Source organism: Pleurodeles waltl, chromosome 12 (genome assembly GCF_031143425.1).
Source record: "Pleurodeles waltl isolate 20211129_DDA chromosome 12, aPleWal1.hap1.20221129, whole genome shotgun sequence".
NCBI classification, from domain to species: domain Eukaryota; kingdom Metazoa; phylum Chordata; class Amphibia; order Caudata; family Salamandridae; genus Pleurodeles; species Pleurodeles waltl.
In genome coordinates, this window is record NC_090451.1 from 64,555,903 (window position 1) to 64,576,986 (window position 21,084).

The 21,084-nt window shown below is 45.0% G+C and overlaps 1 protein-coding gene across 5 annotated transcripts in view; it reads left to right on the forward strand.

Annotated features, from left to right (window-relative positions):
- Positions 1-21,084, forward strand: part of STAP2 (signal transducing adaptor family member 2) — a 423,449-nt gene that overhangs the window by 376,044 nt on the left and 26,321 nt on the right. For 3 of the 5 annotated variants that reach the window (XM_069217057.1, XM_069217059.1, XM_069217055.1), the window contains one exon: positions 19,225-19,335. In XM_069217057.1, the coding sequence (XP_069073158.1) occupies positions 19,225-19,335 (111 nt within the window). Of the gene's footprint in view, positions 1-15,495; positions 15,671-19,224; positions 19,336-21,084 lie in introns of those variants that run through there. The other 2 variants (XM_069217056.1, XM_069217060.1) reach the window with 2 other exon arrangements.

Sequence of the window (21,084 nt, forward strand, 5' to 3'; positions counted from 1 at the left end):
ATACCTCAGGTTCATAATGAACAACCAACATTTCCAATTCATTGTGCCCCCCTTCAGAGTCACAACTGCCCCAAGGGTTTTCACCAAGTGTCTTGCAGTAGCAACAGCGCACCTGTGCAGGCAAAACATACACTTTTCCCCATATTTAGACAATTTGCGCAACTTGTTAACTGTGTTTTCAATACACTCAAGCCACCATAAATCTACTCCATCAATTAGGCTTTACCATCAAAGCAGTAAAATCCCACCTCCGGCCCCTCCAAGTACAACCCTACTTGGGAGGCATCCTCGATTCCCAGGGGAGGATAGCTTACCCCAATGCAGCTTGAATTCAGTCCTTCCAAGCACTCATTTTACAGTTTCAGGCCTATCAGCAGGTAACGGTGAGGACAGTTATGCGTCTCCTAGGTATGATGGCTTCATGCATAGCCATAGTGCCTCATGCCAGACTCAACATGTGTCAGTTGCAGGAATGCCTAGCACACCAGTGGACTCAAGCGGAGGGTAAATTGCAAGACCGTAAAGCTTGCCACTCTCGGCAATGGTGGAACACCAACAATCTCCTCAAAGGACGGCCGTTCCGAGACCCAGTTCTGAAGACAGCCATAACAACGGATGCCTCTCTCTCAGGATGGGGAGCATATTCACAACATCTCACAGTCCAGGGATGCTGGATGATCAGCTGGAGACATCGCCATATCCTTCACCTGGAGTTGCTAGCTGTTCCTCTAGTAATCAAAGCTTCTTTTCCTCACCTTATTGGCAAGGAGGTCCTGATAAAAAAACAGACAACATGAATGCCATATATTACCTCCAAAATCAGGGGGGCACCAGGTCCTGTCAACTATAATCAACTATCCCAGACCATTTGGAAGTGGGCTTTCAGTTACACCATCCACCTGTTAAGGGAGTACCTTCTGGGGGCGGACAACAACTTTGCAGATCTCCTCAGCGGGAGTTGACAACTAGTCCACAAGTGGAAAGTATACCCACATGTCCTCCTCCCATACGTCCAGAGGTGGGGTCATCCAGAAATAGGCCTTTTCACCACAGCAGAAAAGGCAAAATGCCCAAACTTCACCTCCAGGGTCAACACACTATTGATGAGTTGGTTAGGCTCATGCTTTTACACCTCTCCCACTGCTTCCATTTGAGGTTCACCAACTTCAGCAGATTTTCCTCCCACTCACCCTGGTGGCTACCACATGGGCACAACAACTGTGGTTCACCACACTCCTGGAACTCTCAGTAGTTCCCCTAAAAGATACTGCCCAACAGGCAGGGCCTACTCGCGCAGAATCATGGGGAAGTCAGACATCCAGACACCAGGTCTCTCGACCTTGCGATATGGCTCCTGAATACCAAGAGTTTGGTTACTTAAAGCTACTGCAACCTAGTATGGACATTCTTAATTAAGCATGCAAGACTACTACTCATACTTGTTATGCAGCTAAATGGAAATGATTTGTCAATTACTGTCATTCCAAACAAATTGATCTTTATAACCCAGTGTTCAGACCATTGCCTGTTACCTTTTTCACTTACACACCTGTGGTCTAGCCTTTACACCTATAAGATTACATTTAGCAGCATTGTCTGCATATCTGCAAAACACACAACATGCATCCTTATTAGGGATCCCAGTTGTTAAAGACTTTTTTGGAAAACTGTAATGAGGTCATTTTCCTAGGTTGCCACCAGCTCCTCCCTGGAATCTCAATATTGTGTTGACAAGATTAATGGGCCATACATTCGAACCCCTCCACTTCCAACCCCTTGAGTTCTTGTCTTTGAAAGTATAATTTCTGTTTGCCATCACTTCCCTCAGACATGTAAGTGAGCTACAAGCCTTGACCTTGGAAGAACCATTCTTCCAACTACATAGAGGCAGGTTGGGACTACGTACCAATCCTAAATTTCTTTCCAAAGTGGTATCTCAATTTCACCTTAATTATTCTACTGAATTGCCAGTATTCTTTCCGCAACCTGATCGTTTCAGAAAGAGATCTACGCACCTTAGCTGCCAAAAGAGCCCTCATGTACTGTATTGATAAAACCAAAACATTTAGAGAGACACAATTCTTTGTTGCTTTCTCTAAATCACACAAAGGGAAAGCCATTTCTAAATTAGGCATTGCGTGTTGGAATGTCAAATGTATTCAAACATGATATTCTAAAGATAAGAGAACTTTACCTACCCCTCCTAGGGTGCACTCCACTTGTTAAAAAGGAGCTTCTATGGCTTTCCTTAGAACTATACATATAGATAATGTATATAAAGCAGGCACTTGGTCTACACTACATACATTTACAAAACATTACTGCGTAGATGTACTAGACTGTCATAAGCCAATGTTAGCCAAGTAGTTCCACGTACATTATTCTAGACAACTACAACCTCCACAGGTTAGCCACCGCTTATGGAGGAAACTGCTTTTTAGTCTATGCTAAGCATGTGTATCTGCAGCCAAGCCTGTGTATCTGCAGCCACACATGCTTCAAACGGATGATGTTACTTATCCAGTAAGCATCTGTTTGTGGCATGTTGTGCTGTAGATTTACATGGACTCACATTCCTCCCAGGACACCTGTTGTTTTTGCAGTTGCTTTGTTGGCTTTAACATAAATAACACATGATCCTACATCGTACTTCACATTCCATCCTCACCCGCCTCTAACTATGAAATTGATGATGAAGCACAGTGCCAGCAGGAGGAGTCACCATACCTTGTGACTTGTAAGACTTTCTTCAAAGAAAAACAACTTGCACACATCAGAGCCCAATACTAGATGGCGAGATTATGCTAAGCCTGTGAATCTACAGCACTACATGCCATGAACAGATGTTTACTGGGTAAGTAACTATGGGCCTCATTATGTCCCTGGCGGCTGGCAGTAAGCTGGCGGTATCACCGCCAACAGGCTGGTGGTGTTCCGCCAGCTAATATGACCGTGGCGCAATAGCTACTGCCATGCCGCCGGCCCATCCACTATACCGCCAGGCTTCCGCCTGGCGGTCATAACCCCCAGGGCAGCAATGCAAACACCGCCATGGAAAGGCTGGCTGTAAGGGGGACTTTTGGGTGCCCCTGGGGGCCCCTGTACTGCCCATGCACTTGGGATGGGCAGTGCAGGGGCCTCCAGGCATAGCCCCGTTGCGCATTTCACTGCCCGAATTTCGGGCAGTGAAATGCGCGACGGGTGCTACTGCATCCGCTGCACATCAGCATTGCCGTCGGGTCTATTACAAGCCGGCAGCAATGTTGATATGACTTTTACGCTGGCCCAGCGGAAAAGTCGTAATAAGGAGCCAGAAATACCGCCAGCACTGGTGGTATTCTGGCTCCCACAGGCTGGGCGGTCTTTTGAAAAGACCGCCGAGGTTGTAATGAGGGCCTATCGTCTGCACCCTATAAAGAGGCTATAAATGGCCAGATTACATTGAGTTTCATTTTAGTAAGCCATCCAGTCACAGAAATCCCCAAGAGGTTAGTGGTCCAAGCTTCCCACTTCCAGATTAAATCCTGATGCATTCCTCACCCCTCCACCAGACAGGTAATCCAAAAGGCTGAATACCTTGAGAAAGAAGATGTTTTCTTCCACTAGCCTGGCACTGCAGTCAGTAAGCACTGCATGCCTTTTGGGCTGATACTCTTATTTCCTCAGGGACTCAGTTCCGTAGATGCTGAATATGGTCTTGCAGGAGGCCGGAACCATACTCATACTCTCCCAAGCTACTGCTGACGAGAGAGATGCAGCTAAGTTTGCTATACATTGTGGGCTGGATATGACATCGTTGGTGGCTCTTAGGAGCCACACCTGGTTAAGAACCACTGGCTTTTCAAGGGATGTCCAGGTCTTGCCCATGGACATGCCCTTTGATAGGTCCCGTCTCTGTGGAGACAAGACAGACTCGGAGCTAGAGGGTTTCAAGGACAGCCAGGTCCTTTCCATGGCCCCTTGCCAACCACATTTTTCCTTTCGTACTTTGTATGGCTACAGAAGGGGCTTCCAGCCTTGTCCCCACCCACCTAGCCACCAGGGCACACAAGCTTCTCAGCCCCTGTGTAACCGAGGACATGACCGACCCTCGTGGGTCAGGTTAGCCATAGGTTGGGCCAGTCCACCACCCCCTGGCAGCTTCAGCCTCCAAGCCTCTTTGGTTTGCCCTCCGACCATCATGGGCATCCAGTGGGAGGCAGGGTACACCATCACCTGCACCACTGGAGGCCAATAACATCTGTCTGCTGGGTTCTCCAGATTGTTCGAAGGGGCTCCTTCCCTTCGTGGCTACCCCTCCACCCATGCCACCCAAGTGCGACAGGTTGACTGAGGACCATATCACTTTACTCCTCCAGGAAGTGGTGGCTCTCTTATTCAAGGGAGCCATAGAGAGGGTGCTGGCATCAAAAGTAGGTTGTGGTTGTTATTCCTGCTACTTTCTAGTGCCCAAGAATGATAGAGGCCTTATTCCTACCCTAGATCTGTGCCCTCTCGATTTCTTCGTGATTTCGATGAGACTGAGTCTGAGGCTGCTGGGTCTCATCAGCTTCTGCATCCGGTCGGTAAAACATGGCCATTGGCATATGGGGGCTCTGAAGAGAGACCTGAAATTCCAGTGGGCGCAGCATCAGGAGAGTCTCTCCGACATGGTCCAGACGTTGGAGGGAACTGCAAAGGCTTTGCAGTGGTGGCTGACATACCCAATTAGGTTAGTGGCAGACCCCTCTCCCTTCCCCAACCAGACTTAACTGTAGTGACAGATGTGTTACTTCTGAGATAGGGTGGCCATCTGGGGAAGCAGGAGGTGGAGGTCAGAGGACTTTTGTCTCCGGTGGAGTCCAAGGTCCACATAAAACTGCTGGAGCATCGGGTGATCCAATTGGCAATAAAAACATTTATTCCTTTGAGCAAGGGAGCTCTGGTGCAGATGTTTACAGACATTACCATCACCATGTGGTACTGCAGCAAACAGGGCAGAGTGGGGTTGTGGAGCCTCTGTAAGAGGCTCTGCTCCTCTGGACATGGCTTGAACGTTGGGGCATTTCCCTGGTGATTCAACACCTGGCTGGCTCTTCAATACCACTCCTGTTCAGAGTTCTCAAGAATATCAGGAACAATTGAGCTTGGAGATTGAGCAGCAACAGTGGGCAGCGTTCGACCTTCTGCCCAAAGTTTGTAATGTCATTTTGGCAGCCAGGCATTGCTCCACCAAGACAGTACATGGCTGCTGTTGAGGCACGTGTGTGCCATGGTGTGCAGAAAAACAGATTGACATCTTATGTGCGCTCCCTTTTCCAGGTTATTTTGCTTATTCTTTCTCTAGCCCAGCAGGGCTCTGCTTTGGGCTCCTTAAAAGGCTATCTTTCTGCCATCCCTGCGGTTGCCAGATCAGCCATCCCTGTTCCATTCCCCTATTGTACATCATTTTTTTAAAAGCCTCCAACACGTTCCCACCTTCACCTTTCATCATGCCTCATTGGGACCTAAATTTAGTCTTAAACTTTCTGATATGTACTACCTTCTAGCATTACACAACTGCCTTGTCAGGCTCTTTACTATAAAAACAGCCTTTCCATTGGCAATAATATCTGCTTGGAGGGTTAGTGAGTTTCAGGCTTTGTCATCTCAGCCTCTGTATTTTAACATCTACCCAGACAAGTTGGTTCTTTAGACTAGAGCGTTCTTTGTACCGAAGGTGGTCACCCCTTTCATGTAGGACCGTATATCGTCCAGCCTTCTTTCTATGCTGCACCTCACTCCTCTAAAGAAGAGTAGGGACTCCACTGGCTGGACCCAAAAAGAGTTCCAGAGACCGACCAACTTTTTGTGGGGTATGTCAGAGACAAGAACGGGAGGGCTGTGCAGAAACTAGCCATCTCCCGATGGATTGTGCTCAGCATTAACATATGCTATGCATTGGCCAAGAAGCAACCCCCAGAGGGCTTCTATGCTCATTCCACCTAGGCAAAGGCTATGGCCTCTGTGTTAGCATGCCAAATTCCGGTCATGGGCATCTGCCAGGTAGCAACGTGGACCTTGCTGTACACGTTCACCAAGCACTATGGCCTCGACAGTCTGGTCCGTCAGTACGGGCCCTTTGCTTGTTTCGTAAATAAAACACTTACAATTCTCAGGGGGCATAGGCAGCCCACCACTGGGGGTTCAGGGCAACCCCAAAGTTACCACACCAGCAGCTCAGGGCCGGTCAGGTGCAGAGGTCAAAGAGGTGCCCAAAACATATAGGCGCCTATGGGGCACAGGGGTGCTCCGGTTCCAGGCTGCCAGCAGGTAAGTACTTGCGTCCTCGGGGGCAGACCAGGGGGGTTTTGTAGAGCACCGGGGAGGGACACGAGAAGGCACACAAAGTACATCCTCAGCGGCACAGGGGCGGCCGGGTGCAGTGAGCAAAGCAGGCGTCAGGTTTTAGATTGAAAACAATGGAGAGACCCGGGGGTCACTCTACCGTTGCAGGCAGGCACAGGGGGGGCTTCTCGGGACAGCCACCACCTGGGCTAGGCAGAGGGTCGCCTGGGGGTCACTCTTGCACTGACGTTCGGTTCCTTCAGGTCCTGGGGGCTGCGGGTGCAGTGTTGGTTCCAGGCAGCGGGTTCCTTGTTACAGGCAGTCGCGGTCAGGGTGAGCCTCTGGATTCTCTCTCCAGGCGTCGCTGTGGGGGCTCCGGGGGGTCGTCTCTGGTTACTCACGGGCTCGAAGTCGCCGGGGAGTCCTCCCTGAGGTGTTGGTTTTCTGCAGGTCGAGCCGGGTGCGTTGGGTGCAGAGTGTGAAGTCTCACGCTTACGGTGGGAAACGTGAAGTCTTTGGAAGTTGCTTCTTTGTTGCAAAGAAGTTGCAGGTTTTGAACAGGGCCGCTGTTCACTGGAGTTTCTTGGTCCTGTAGTCCAGGGCAGTCCTCTGAGACTTCAGAGGTCGCTGGTCCCTGTCGGATGCGTCGCTGGAGCAGGTTTTCAAAGTTGGAGACAGGTAGGGCTGGGGCCAAATCAGTTGTCGTCTTCTTCCTTCTCTGCAGGCTTGTAGGTCAGCAGTCCTTCCCCTTTCTTCAGGTTGCAGGAATCTGATTTCCTGGGATCTGGGGAGCCCCTAAATACTGAATTTAGGGGTGTGTAGGTCTGGGAGGGCAGTAGCCAATGGCTACTGTCCTTGAGGGTGGCTACACCCTCCTTGTAACCTCCTCCCTGTGGGGAGGGGGGCCCATCCCTGATCTTATTGGGGGAATCCTCCAAACTCAAGATGGATTCTCAAGGCTGGGGTCACCTCAGCTCAGGACACCTTAGGGGCTGTCCTGACTGGTGGGTGACTCCTCCTTGTTTTTCTCATTATCTCCTCCAGCTTTGCCGCCAAAAGTGGGGGCAGTGGCCAGAGGGGCGGGCATCTCCACTAGCTGGGATGCCCTGTGGCGCTGTAACAAAGGGGGTGAGCCTTTGAGGCTCACCGCCAGGTGTTACAGTCCCTGCAGGGGGGGGTGAGAAGCACCTCCACCCAGTACAGGCTTTGTTCCTGGCCACAGAGTGACAAAGGCACTCTCCCCATGTGGCCAGCAACATGTCTGGTGTGTGGCAGGCTGGCAGGAACTGGTCAGCCTACATTAGAAGTCGGGTATGTTTTCAGGGGGCATCTCTTAGATGCCTTCTGGGTGTATTTTACAATAAATTGCACACTGGCATCAGTGTGCATTTATTGTGCTGAGAAGTTTGATACCAAACTCCCCAGTTTTCAGTGTAGCCATTATGGTGCTGTGGAGTTCGTGTTTGACAGACTCCCAGACCATATACTCTTATGGCTACCTGGCACTTACAATGTGTAAGGTTTTGCTTAGACACTGTAGGGTCATAGTGCTCATGCACATATGCCCTCACCTGTGGTATAGTGTACCCTGCCTTAGGGCTGTAAGGCCTGCTAGAGGGGTGACTTACCTATGCCACAGGCAGTGTGAGGTTGGCATGGCACTCTGAGAGGAGTGCCACGTCGACTTAGTCATTTTATCCTCACCAGCACACACAAGCTGTGAAGCAGTGTGCATGTGCTCAGTGAGGGGTCCCTAGGGTGGCATAAGACATGCTGCAGCCCTTAGAGACCTTCCCTGGCATCAGGGCCCTTGGTACCAGGGGTACCAGTTACAAGGGACTTACCTGAGTGCCAGGGTTGTGCCAATTGTGGAGACAAAGGTACAGTTTAGGGAAAGAACACTGGTGCTGGGGCCTGGTTAGCAGGGTCCCAGCACACTTTCAGATCATAACTTAGCATCAGCAAAGGCAAAACGTTAGGGGGTAACCATGCCAAGGAGGCATTGTCTTACAATGCTCCTGACTTGGAAAGTCACAAAAAGAAACTGACTTCAGCAAGCTGTGGTGGTGCCTCTATAGGCACTACGAATGCCACTTCAAGCATGAATGATGCCACCTACCAGCAGGCAGGGGTACTGCTAACAAAAGAATTCCAGGTCCAGTTTGACGCGTGGGGATAATTTGAAGGTAAGAGTACAGTCTCTATTAGATAAGGTGTTACTGAAGGTAAGTAACTTGTTAAATTGTCCTATTCTCTGAACCAATGTCCATGAATTCACACTATTTAGATCTGTACACTTGATATCCTAGTGGCATTGTACTCTTATCCCAGTGTAAGTATATCCAGCAACTCTGTATTACCTGATTCAGTGTACAAGATTCGCTAAATGTGTCTCCTAGCATTGTAAATGTATGTCCCTTGTACAGGTGCCTGTGGTTCTGTCTAAATCTGTGTGTCTCCTTGCCACCATTAACGTGATGTTAATGTCAGATTCATTAAAGTGATGTGTGGATGATGTCCCATGTATGAGTCTCCTTAAGTTGGCCTGTTTTCCATTCATGAAACTCCCTGTCTGAGTACTTGACTCCCCGTCCCAAAAAGTATGACAACAAACTGTGTCAATATATTTCCTATCCTAACCTCCCTCCACCAGTGCCAGCCAGTTCCAATGGAATTTACTCCATGTCAAGTGATGTGATACAAAACAATGGTTGTCTCTTACTTAAAATGTGCAGATTGACTGCTCAAATGAAAAACACACATGCGTTTGGCTAGTGGGGCCCCTAAAGGGGCATGTAAAAATATTTGGAACGAGCATGATTACTCCAGTATTGGAACTTTCATATATCCACATGCTTGAATCATTCCCCGTTGTCGAGATAAGAGTCCCCCGTAGTTTTGATAAAGTAGTTTTAACATAGGCTTAAACCTACAGGCCCTAGGCCCCTCAGCTTAGTATTCTATCAGAGTCATTCTGAGAAAAAGACTACATTTAAGAATCCACCAATCAGGCGACACCACCCTCTAGAACCCTCCTGAGAGAAGCTCCAGTCCCTCAGATTTACTACCGCAGGTCGTGCTAGGGAGTCTCCACAGAGCTCTGCTCAGCTTTTCTCTGTTTTTTTGATACTCTGAAGATTTTCTCTCTTTATATCTGGGTTCTAAATATTTTTACCTTTAGTTCTTACATCTATACCTTCTCAGAAGACTGTCACCATGTCTGACAAAGAAAAAAAGGGTCTATTCAGATCCTGTAAAACCTGTGGTAAGAAGTGATTACATTCTGAAGACCCACACCAGAATTGTATCTACTGGCTCTTTCCAGACCACTCCGCAAAGGATTGTAAGGTATGTTGTATCTTTTTCACCAAAACCTTTAAGGACAGTGAAGGCATGCTATTAATCTAGCTGCAGAAACATACGTCTAGAGATCAACCAGTTTCTGATTCTGACAGTGAAGACTCCTCTACTACTTCTAGAAGATCACAGAAAAGAAAAAGATCACCTCAGGGAAGATCCTCCTAAGAGCAGCCAACGAAGACCCATAAAAAGACCATCTCAGGGTCTTACAAAGGCTGCAGCCATTCTTCATCTCCTCATAGAACCAGCTACCACTCTTCTGAGAACAAGACATTTAGGAAGCCTTCCCCTGCTCCACCTGTTGAGAGACTGTCTATGAGGTCTCCACAGTCGACGACAGCTTCATCGTTGGTGCCATTGATGACCCTACCACCGGTGACAACGAGTTATCCACCATTGATTAGGGCGTCGTCAACAAAGACTTGTACATCGTAGTCAAAGCTGATGATAACCATCGCTTCTACGTCTTTATCTTTTCCAACGATGACCTCGTCGGCGGTGGCCTCATCCAGTAAGCCGTCGATGATAAAGATATCTTGTAAGTTGTCATGCCAACAACTCCACCGACAAGAAGCGATTCTACTGCACTGTCGAGGACTTCGCTTTCAGCACAGTTGATGACGACGTCGACTACCCCGTCGGTGAGCGGAAAACAGCAAAAAAGACAAGACAAGAAACTGTCAAAATAACCCAGAAGCATACTTCCCCAAGCAAGATAACCCCATTGATACCAGCCCACCTGCTGGAGAGGGATGATGAATCTGATAAGGGGGGACCCTGTGGAACAGCACATAGTCCTTCTCAGCTGAATGTAAATATGATGACAAATATTACGAGGACTATGATCCACAGTATTACACAGTTAAAGAACAACCACACCAAGAGGGAATGGTCTATATGCCAAGTTCCCTCATTACGGACTTTTCGAGCCATGTTGGTGGACTATAAAAAAAGATTCCCACTCACTGGAGAAGCAGCGACTCAGTCGGCTTTGCCAGTAAAGTCACCAGCGTCTCAAATGACACTTCAGAGGCCCACATCTTTACCCTTGGCTAATGTTTATACAGCTAGTACAGCCCTGTTACAGGACACCAACATCGCAGAAGGATTGTGACCTTCAAGACAGTCACTCAGAATGGGATGATTTTGTCCTCCCAGCTCCATCATCTCCTTCACCTATGAAGGTACACTCACTCCCAGATGACATTGGGGGATTTCACAATCCGCTGGAAAGGGCTGCCAAAAGATTTGCGCTTTCAGTGTCATCCAAGCAAATGGATTGTTTTATAAACGACTTCGAACATCCATGTCAGTGGTCAGTAATATATTGGAAGAGGGATTAAAGGTCATGCACAACAGTCACGGCAGTACTCCAGCATCTGGATAAAAAGGATAAAGCACCGGAAGATGCCCCGCTGTGCTCAACTGGTTACCCTCATCCAGATTCTATGATAGCACAAGCCAAAGGAGATCCAAAAACCCATCCACACAAATGTTGGCACCTCCTGATAAGGAAGAAATACAGTTAGATACTATTGGAAAGCGATTCCCCTCAATGTCAAGCCTAACGTTAAGAGCTGAAAATTCTCTAGCAGTCTTTGCTAGGTACAACACACAATAGTGGGCTGACATTGCCCCGTATATCTGCTAGAAAATGCTAAGCGGTAGGGAAGGAGAGCACACATCGCAGAGATTATTGACTGTGCAATGGATATTGCCATCACTGCAATCCATCAGCTAGCAGGGGCTGCTGTGCTTAGTAGACAAGGTTGGCTGAAGGCCAGGTCTGCAGGATGTTTTTCTCCGTTTGAACCATGGAGACTACCTGTCCACCCTAGATTTGAAGGACGCATATTTTTGCATTCCAGTACTCTTCCCACAGACAGTTCCTAATATTCACAGTAGCTGGCAGCCACGAACAGTTTCGAGTTCTGCCATTCGGTCTAAAATCAGCCCCAGGAATTTTTACAAAGGGCCTAGCACCTGTGGCCGCATTTTTGAGAAGACAAAGGCTCCAAGTATTCCTATACTTTGACGACTGGCTGATAAAAGCAAAGTCCTTCTCAGCAGCGAACAAGTCACCCAAAAAGTGCATTGCCCTGCTCAACAGCTTGGGCCTATACCATAAATTGGGAAAAGTCCAATCCTCACTCTTTGCGTATGATCGCTTTTTTAGGAGTAAACCTGAACACCAACTCCAACATAGCCTGCCCCATTATAGAAAGACAGCAAAGGCTTATAACTTCGGCAAAGTCAATTCAGAGAAGAAAATACATTTCAGTAGGCCTTTACAAGTTATTATTGGGGATGATGCCCTCAGCATCCCGCTAGTACCATTTTGCAGACTAAAAATGCACCCCCTCCAGGAACAGCTCAGCCTACAATGGATTCAAGCCACAGGCAGCTTCAATCAAGTCAAGATCACTCTTCCCAAAATCAAAGCTCTGGGCTGGTGGACTCAGAATGATCCACCTGTCTTTCTAACCTCTGCCATCTCCATGGGTCATTACCACAGAGGCCTAATTAGAAGGTTGGGGAATATTTCTGCAGGACCTACGGATCATTGGCTAATGGCCACCGCCTCTTTAGAACCTATACATTAATATTTTAGAGCTAAAGGAAGTCCATCTAGCCTTGCAGGCGTTCCTTCCCAGAACTGCCAATTCAGAGGTAGTAATAAGACCAGACAATATCACCACAATGTATTACCTCAACAAGCAAGGAGGAACAAGTTCCCTACTCCTCTCCAGAAAAGCACAGGAAATATGTGAATGGACCATGCAACATGGGGTACTGCTACAAGCAGAGCATGTCCCAGGGAAACAAAACAAAATAGCATATTCTCTCAGCAGATTAAAATCAGTCTGCCCTGAATGGGAGTTGGATCAGCAAACAGTCGACCACATATTCTCTCAGAGGGGGACACCCAATCTCGACCTCTTTGCCACCCAGTCAAACACCAAATGCCAATACTACGCTTGCTGGCATCACCATCAGGGATTATGGGGGAATGCGTTTTCCCTGGCATGGTGCGGAATCTTTGCCTACTCCTTTCCGCCCATTCCCCTCATTGCAATGGTTCTCACCAAGATGAAGATGGGACTCTGCAGGCTGGTCTTAATAGTGCCATCTTGACCTCGACAGCATTCGTTCATGGAGCTTCTACTGTTCTCAGTAAAGCCTCACATTCCACTGAAGATACCTCCGCTTCTGCTGACAATGAGCAAAGGGTAGGTCTTGCACCCGAATCCTCAATCACTGCACTTATCAGCATGGCTCCTGAGCACAATGAGTTCGCACATCTAGACATCCCTCCAGAATGCAGGGATATACTGTCCAAGGCCAGAGTAGTCAGCACTAATAAAACTTAGGCCCTCATTACAACCTCAGCAGTCTTCTGAGAAGACCGCCCAGGCTGCGGGTGCCAGAATACTGCCAGTGCTGGAGGTAGTTCTGGCTGCCTATTACGACTTTTCTGCTGGGCCAGCGGAAAAGTCACATCAACATTGCTACCGGCTCGTAATAGAGCCAGCAGCAATGCTGATGTGCAGGGGGTGCAGTAGCACCCGTCACACATTTCACTGCCTGGAATTCGGGCAGTGAAATGCGCAATGGGGCTGTGCATGGGGGCCCCTGCACTGCCCATGCCAAGTGTATGGGCAGTGCAGGGGTCCCAGGGGCACCCCGAGTCCCCTTACCACCAGCCTTTCCATGGCGGTTTGTACCGCCATGTTCAGGCTGGCGGTAAGGGGTGTCGAAATCCCCAGGGCAGAACTGCATGCAGCTCTGCCCTGGTGGATTACGACCGCCGGGACCGCCATGGCGGTATACCGCCGGTCCTGGCGGTATTACCGTGGCGGAAGCGCCACGGTCTAAATAAGGCAGGCAGTACCACCAGCCTGTTGGCAGGACTACCGTCACCATAGCCCTGGCGGTCACCGACCGCCAGGGTTATAATGAGGGCCCTACTCTTGTAAGTGGAAGAGATTCTGTATATGGTGCCAACAACAACTGATACAATCCATATCGTCCTCACCAGAACAAATATTGCCATATTTATTACATCTGGCACGTTCCTCCATTAGGGTTTATCTGGTGGCCATCTCGTCGTTTATACGCTCATACAATTCCCCTTCTCTGTGGTCCTCCAGAATTATTGAGCAATTCCTATAGAGCCTATTCAGGGTTTTTCCACCTTTGAGTCCTCTTCCTCCTTCCTGGAATCTCTTTCATGGAAGGTAGCTCTTCTGACAGCTCTCACATCAGCCAGGCGAGTCAGTGAGATCCAAGCACTTTCTTTCCAAGAACCCTTATTACAAATTAGAGAAGATAGAATACTCCTGCACACAAACCTTCGGTTTATACCGAAAGTTCTATCTGACTTTCATATCAATGAACCGCGGGTCTTAAAGACATTCTTCGAAACCGGCAGCGGAAAGGGCTCTTCTTTCATTAGATGTAAAAAGATGCATAAAGTTCTATCTGGATAGAACCAAATCCTTTTGCAAGTCTAGTCAATTGTGGCTTACAGTGTGCCTAGAAAGGGTGAATCTCTTTCCAAGCAAAGCATTGCAAGATGGATTTCATCAACAGTCCGGTTTTGCCATCAAGCAGCATGCAAGCCGCTAAAACGCTTCTGTTCACGCTCACTCTACCAGGGCAGTATCAACATCCACTGCACTATTTGCGGGGGTGCCGCTCCAGGGCATTTGAAGGGCAGCAACCTGGAAGAACTGCCACACATTTACCCAACATTAATGCCTGGATACAGCGCCTCAAGTAGAAGTAGCTGTGGTGCCAGGCGGTCCTAAGACATCTTTTCCAGTAAAGGTGAGCTATCTCTACCATCCCGCCATCCTAAGGTCAGATCTACACATTGTTTATTTTCAAATCTACCAAAGATGTTGATATACAGTATCATTTTTAGTACCAAGTCTAAAAAGCTGGATTTTAGGCTATCTTATGTATATACGTTTGCCTGTGCATCTTGTTCATTTTCATTTGAAACAATCATAGTTTATACAACAATGTGCATCTATACTGCTTACTACTTTGATTCAAGCATGTGAATCTATGAAAGTTCCAATTTTGGAGTAAGAAAATGAGTTACTTACCTGTAACTATAGTTCTTCAGTACTGGAATTTTTCATAGATTCACATGCGACCCACCCACTTCCCCAGAGAAGCTCACCATAACCTATCTGATTTATTATTATGGCTATGCACTAGTGCTAGGAAAATCCGTGGGACTGGAACATCCCTCGGGGAGGGTCTAGAGGGTGACGTTGCCTGATTGGTAGACTCTTAAACTTAGTTATTTTCTGAAAGTGACTATTATAGAATTCTAAACTGAGGGGCCTTTAGGTTTAGGCCTGTGTTAATCCTAGTTTGTAAAAAGTACCGTGGGCTCCCATCTCGACCACGGGGAATGATTTAAGCATATGAATCTATGAAAGATTTGAGAACTATAGTTACTGGTAATTAACTAATTTTCTTCTGATCTAGGAATAGTGTTGTTTCTTACACATATAAAGAATAGAGTATTTTGGAATGGCCAAATAAAAAAGATTTATACTGAAAAAGACGTGAGATGCTTAATTTCTGACCAATCATTTGTGGTTATTTTGGAGGTTAGATAAACTATCATGTTGAAACGAATGATCTAGTCTTATGTTTGAAACAACTTAATGATGTTAACAGGGATATTCTTGTTTGGCACAAGCCCATAAAGTTAAATTTCAATTAGATAAAATCCCATTGTTTAGGTCTGGTAACTTTAACCCCTTTAGATGCTTAATATTGATTGCACTAAATGATTCCAATTTTTAGGATTATTTTTCCTTCCGGTTACCAGTAGTCGGAAGAAGATCTGGAAGTGACTTTACAGAAGAGAAGTAGTAAACTATCGTGATGAAGGCCACAGCACAAAAACAATGCATGAAACATCATCTTTTTTATTTTGAAAATTGATTTTGGTAAAGTGAAGCAGCCTGGAAGTGGCATGCAATACCCTGGACATTTCAATGAACAATTACATTCAAATATGTATTGGGTTAGCAGCAGCTTGTGAGAACTTTGTCGGCCACGCAGGTTCTGAATATTTTCTGTTGTAAGTGATGTCACTCTTTCCTTTGTCTCATTTATAACATGGTATAATCATTCTCATGTTTATATTTAGTCATTTACTGCAAATATAAATAACATAGTAATACGTAATAAGAAACAATCACTGTATTTAAAAAACAAAAATCACATGTCCCACGTTCCTAATATCGCCGTGAAATTTGCATTGGCTAAAACTTGATCGTCCTGCTAGTAAGTTCAGAGGGTTAGGTGAGGGAGCAAGGGAAGGCAGAGAGACTTGTTTCTCACATAGGCATCATAAATAAGTCAGTTCCACTTCGGACTAACCCCATTTTAGGTATATTGCTCCCTGCCCCGAAATCCCCTGCCAATCCTGCCTTGTAACAGCAAAGAGACCAACAGTGAACCATATTCCAACACTCAGTGCAAGCAGCTGAGTTCAGGGCCATAACCCTCCACAGATCTTTCCTTGCCGCTCTCCCTCACGTCTTATAATACACTCTGGATGCTAATAGGTGGCTATAAGGTACTTTTTTTTAAGTGTGTGCATTTGTAACACATTGTGTTTGTTGATTAGGTATGTAACGCACATTGGACATACTGTGACAAGATGGTATTTATATACATAAAAATAAAATAAATATAATACCTTGTGCGGCTGAGATTCATAAATTACACACTATGAACTGGAACAAAACAGATGGGGTAAGAGGTTTACTCCTGTCAAGCAAAACCCTTTTCGGGTTGGAAGGCAAAGGGAACTATATATATATGTTTGTGTGTATAAAGTGTTTTAGAAAATTGGTAAGCATTAGTGAGCACATTTGCCATTTTTTTAAATGCGAAATTGTATATTTCTCAAATTCAAAAATAGAATTCACAAACAATTAACATAGTTTGCCTTGAAAAATGAATCTGCCACTGGTCTACTAGTTTACTTGGGAAACTAATCTGAATTCCAAAAATGTGGAACTCTGCTCTCATTCAAGGTCAAAAACCTGTGGATTCAGAACTTATTTTTGAATAGCATGCCTATTTATAACATTTATACAGGATTATATTTAAGAAATGGTATCATGTAATCGAACCATTCTTTAAGGGACATTGTGTAAATTCAGTCTTAGTATCTTATAGAGCATGGTATTAACTAAATAATTAATTTTCTCTCCCCGGTATTACCATCTTTTTGACTCATTACTTGCATACATGGTATAAATATATTCCCTTTATTTAGAAAGTGGTAGACTTTCATTCGCTATTTTAAAATACTATGATTTTAGTCACCCTTTGCCTCATGGAACAATTTCACTCTTCATGTCCCTGAGAAATGGTGTCCGATTCATGCATTGTCTCGTTAAAGTGATGATATAATTCTCCTAAATTGTTCACTTTTGAAAAGGTTTAGTTTCACTCACATCTTCGAAGAACATACAGTTACTTCTTCCTGTAGGACAGGGCATGGTCCGATGCACTTATTTTGCATTAGAGATGGCATATTCCAAGCACTGCTTTCTCTGAGAGATTGTAACATTTTCACTTTCTCCATCCACTGAGATTATACAAACAAATGTTCTCCTATCTTTGGATGCTCTTTAGTTGTACCCATTGCTTCTTCTTAGTGACATAGAACACTGAAGCACACCTCCTTATAGCAGAGGGTATAATTTCATATATCCCTTTGTGAGACCTTTTCTAAAGGGCCCAGTCTGTGGTTATGGGGCGGTATTTATGGTGGATTGAGTTATGGCCTGTTTTCACTGTGACATATGCAGTTAATTGCACAGCGACTGGATAACCAGGTTATTTCCTTAGTACACCTGACTTGCCAATGGTAGCAAGACCAAGCAGGCAAGCCTTATTTAGAAGGTAGAAAGTTAAGCACAACAGAAAAACAGAAGGTCCCAGCACATTTTGGTGTTATGACACAACCCCATCTTGTTTTCTAGAATCTATACAATAAGTCATTCCACTCAAAATAGCATTGGGTGTAAATGTACAGTTTGTCTGATGGACCAGAGACCTCGAGTAATCAGAAGTGTCTTGAAACTACAGGTATAAGCTTTCTCTTGTGGGGAAAGTTACAAATACATCACTTGTCTACTTCTGCTTCTGTCCTTGCCGTAGTTTCTTAGTGGCTTTGGGTGCAAAGGCCGGCAGGCCATTGAATTGTGCACAGGCTGTTGAGAACATTCTCAAAATCTCATGCCATCCAAAAGCACAACACCTATACATGGAATGGTATTCACAACTCCCAAAAGGGAGATTTTTACAGGGCAAAATAATCACAGTTTCACCCGTTCCTTCCTCTAAATGTTGTTACTTCTTTATTTTCACCTTTCTCTGAGACATTTTATAAGTTCACTTCCACCTTTGACCCGCAAGGTGATGTTACCCATCATTCTATGCAGTATTTCATATGGGATGGTTTCACTTTACACATTTCTTCCAATATTTTCACCTTTCTCTGAGACATTTTATAAGTTCACTTCCACCTTTGACCCACAAGGTGATGTTAGCTATCATTCCATGCAGTATTTCATATGGGATAGTTTCACTTTACACATTTCTTCCAATAGGAGGAAATAAACTGTCACGTTGCCATTTCTTGAAAAGATTGTATAATGTCATTCATCACGTTCTCTAAGAAATTGCATAGTTTCAATAACTCCTTTCTATGACAGATTTCATGCACACAATCTGAGAAATGGTAAATGTCCACATCCGCCATATGGGGTGACACACTTCATTCAGTCTGACTGAAAGTTGGTATAATTTCACACATCTTGAGCGCTGGAGTGAATCCACGAATGAAGATATAATCAATGCCACCCTCTTCTGAGAAATCCAGTTTAATGCACTCCTTCCTATGAGAGGTGGTTCATTAATCTGAGAAAAACAACCCTGCCATTCACTTCTACCTCGGAGAGATGATCTCGTTTCTTGCACTCTTTCTATGCGAGGTGGAATCATTTAATTTACTGCTTCCTCTAAGGCACACTTCTTCCATTAAAAGTTGCTGTATTTTCACCTCACGCAAACTGCAAAACAAATGTGATGATATACATGCCAAAGACAGCACCTCTTAACAACTGGTAATGCTTCTACGCAATGTTCCATATTATTGATTTAGCCCATCCATAACATGATTGAAAGGAACCAATCAAATTTCAGTCCGTTTTGGCCACACCCCAATAAAAACAGTAACTCCTGATTGGCTTGGTCACAAGCCAACACCAGAGTGCTCCGAAATTATTGGGGCACATCAGTGGGGTGCAGCATAAATTATTAGGCACAGTCCGCTTGGATCTACACCTTGGCTACCCGTCTAGGAAATCTAACATGAAGAGCAACAACAAAGCAATGGATGAAAACGCTTGAGCCAGTAATTATTCACTCCTGGCTCTTTCTTCACAATTCTTCCCTCGCTCTTCCCTCCAAGAATAGTAAATTTAGGTATTTTGTGTTTCTCCGTAGCAGAGGAGTCTTTCTCCGCTAGGCGGTATTCAATTGATACCCAGGAGGGCAGAAATGTGAGCAGAATCCCACCCCCGCTGCCTAAACAAGCATTGGTGCCAAAGGGAAGAGGTAAGGTCAAGTTCATTCAGATATTTTGCATCCACATTTATAAGTAACATGTGAAATGGAAATGGTCATACAAAGTGTTATGTCTGTAAATAGTTATTTATTTGCGAAAGAGGAAGTGATAGGGATGAACTAGTGAATAAGAGAACTGATCTGTTTTGTGTGGATGTATATAAAACCAAAAATATAAAGTGTACCTAGAAAGATGCTTTACTTATGTTTATGTGATGTTAGTTGTGTCTTTGCAAGGAATTTGATTGGTGTGCTGAACAATACACTTGGACAGTGATCATTTACAAACAATTATTGTAAATTGTATGGCTCAATATCATGTCTACAGTTTTAGAATGTGTGAATTAATATTCTCATATGAGTAGGCTATCAGGTTGGAGTCTTGTAATACACAGTGTAAAAGTAGACACATATGTAGGTTATTTTGCAAGCTAGTGTCAAGAGGGATGCACAGAGATGTTTTAGTATGTGGATAAACGCACACCTCACACTAATGTGCAGTTGTGTAACATACAGTATGTTCAGATATAAGGACAAGTTAACTGACAGTATTTGACAATTGTGTTTTCGGGTGGATAAACCTGTGGTGTTTCACAGTGATGTAATATTGTGTGTCGCGGATAGGCGCAGTCCAGTGGGCTGCTTGACAGAGATGTAATATTCAGTGAGTAGATGGATATCCACAACAGAGGTGGGTATTTCAACTGTGATGTTGTATACAATGCCACGATGGATACACACTACAGAGGTTTATATTTAAGGCTCGCAGTTTTCTATTTTTACATGTACATACAGAAGATAGTGTGTTTCCTGTCTGTATTTATATTTTAAAAGTGTAAATATACAGGTAATCAGGCTTCCTTTGAGTGATTCTCCAAGTTATAATTCATGACCTCCAGGCCAATAGCTGTACACATTTAGGGAGTCTAGAAATAGGATGAGATTTCTTTAAATAACTCCAAATCTCAACATTTGTGTTATAATCTTTATATTTTCATTTGGATGTTTTTTTATTTTTTGGCTTTCTAGTGTGCTAAAACCAGAAAGGTGGCGAAGTCTGTGTGCGCATTTATCAGTTTAAAACATGGAAATATACAAGTTACAATTCCATTTGTTCCTAAAACGAAAAATACACATGGATACATACAGAGAAAAATGCTCAAAAAAATAAACATAAAACCGGGAGCCCTATTTATATTTTACAGTGATGTAATATTCAGTGCATATATAGATGCACACAGTGGAGGCTGGATTCCTCTGTGTGAAGCATCAATCACAATAGTGTTTTAGAGTGAGCTGATATTCAGGAAGAAGATGGATACGCAGAGCAAGGAAAGGTGTTTTACCTGCACATTGCAACATGTAAACCAGCAGGAGCAGAACTAGTAGACCCATGTAAGACAGTGGGTAGACCAATAAGAGAGTGTGTTTCACACATGTAATAAGCATATGATGCGGACAAACAAATCAGAGGTGAGTGTTGTGCAGACATATAACACATTGTGAGTGGAAAGTCCAATAGTAGTGTGGTATTTACAGTCCTGTAGAGTGTGCACTGACAGACCAATACGCACAGCGCGTCATACAGAAATGTTATACACAATCTGTGGATGGAGAAACCAATTATTAAGCACACAGAGGGATACGCCAATAAGAGTAGGGTACTTTAGAGACATATGATATCTTTTTTATAGATAGAGGTAGCGATAAGAGGGTATTTTACAGTTGTGTAATACAGAA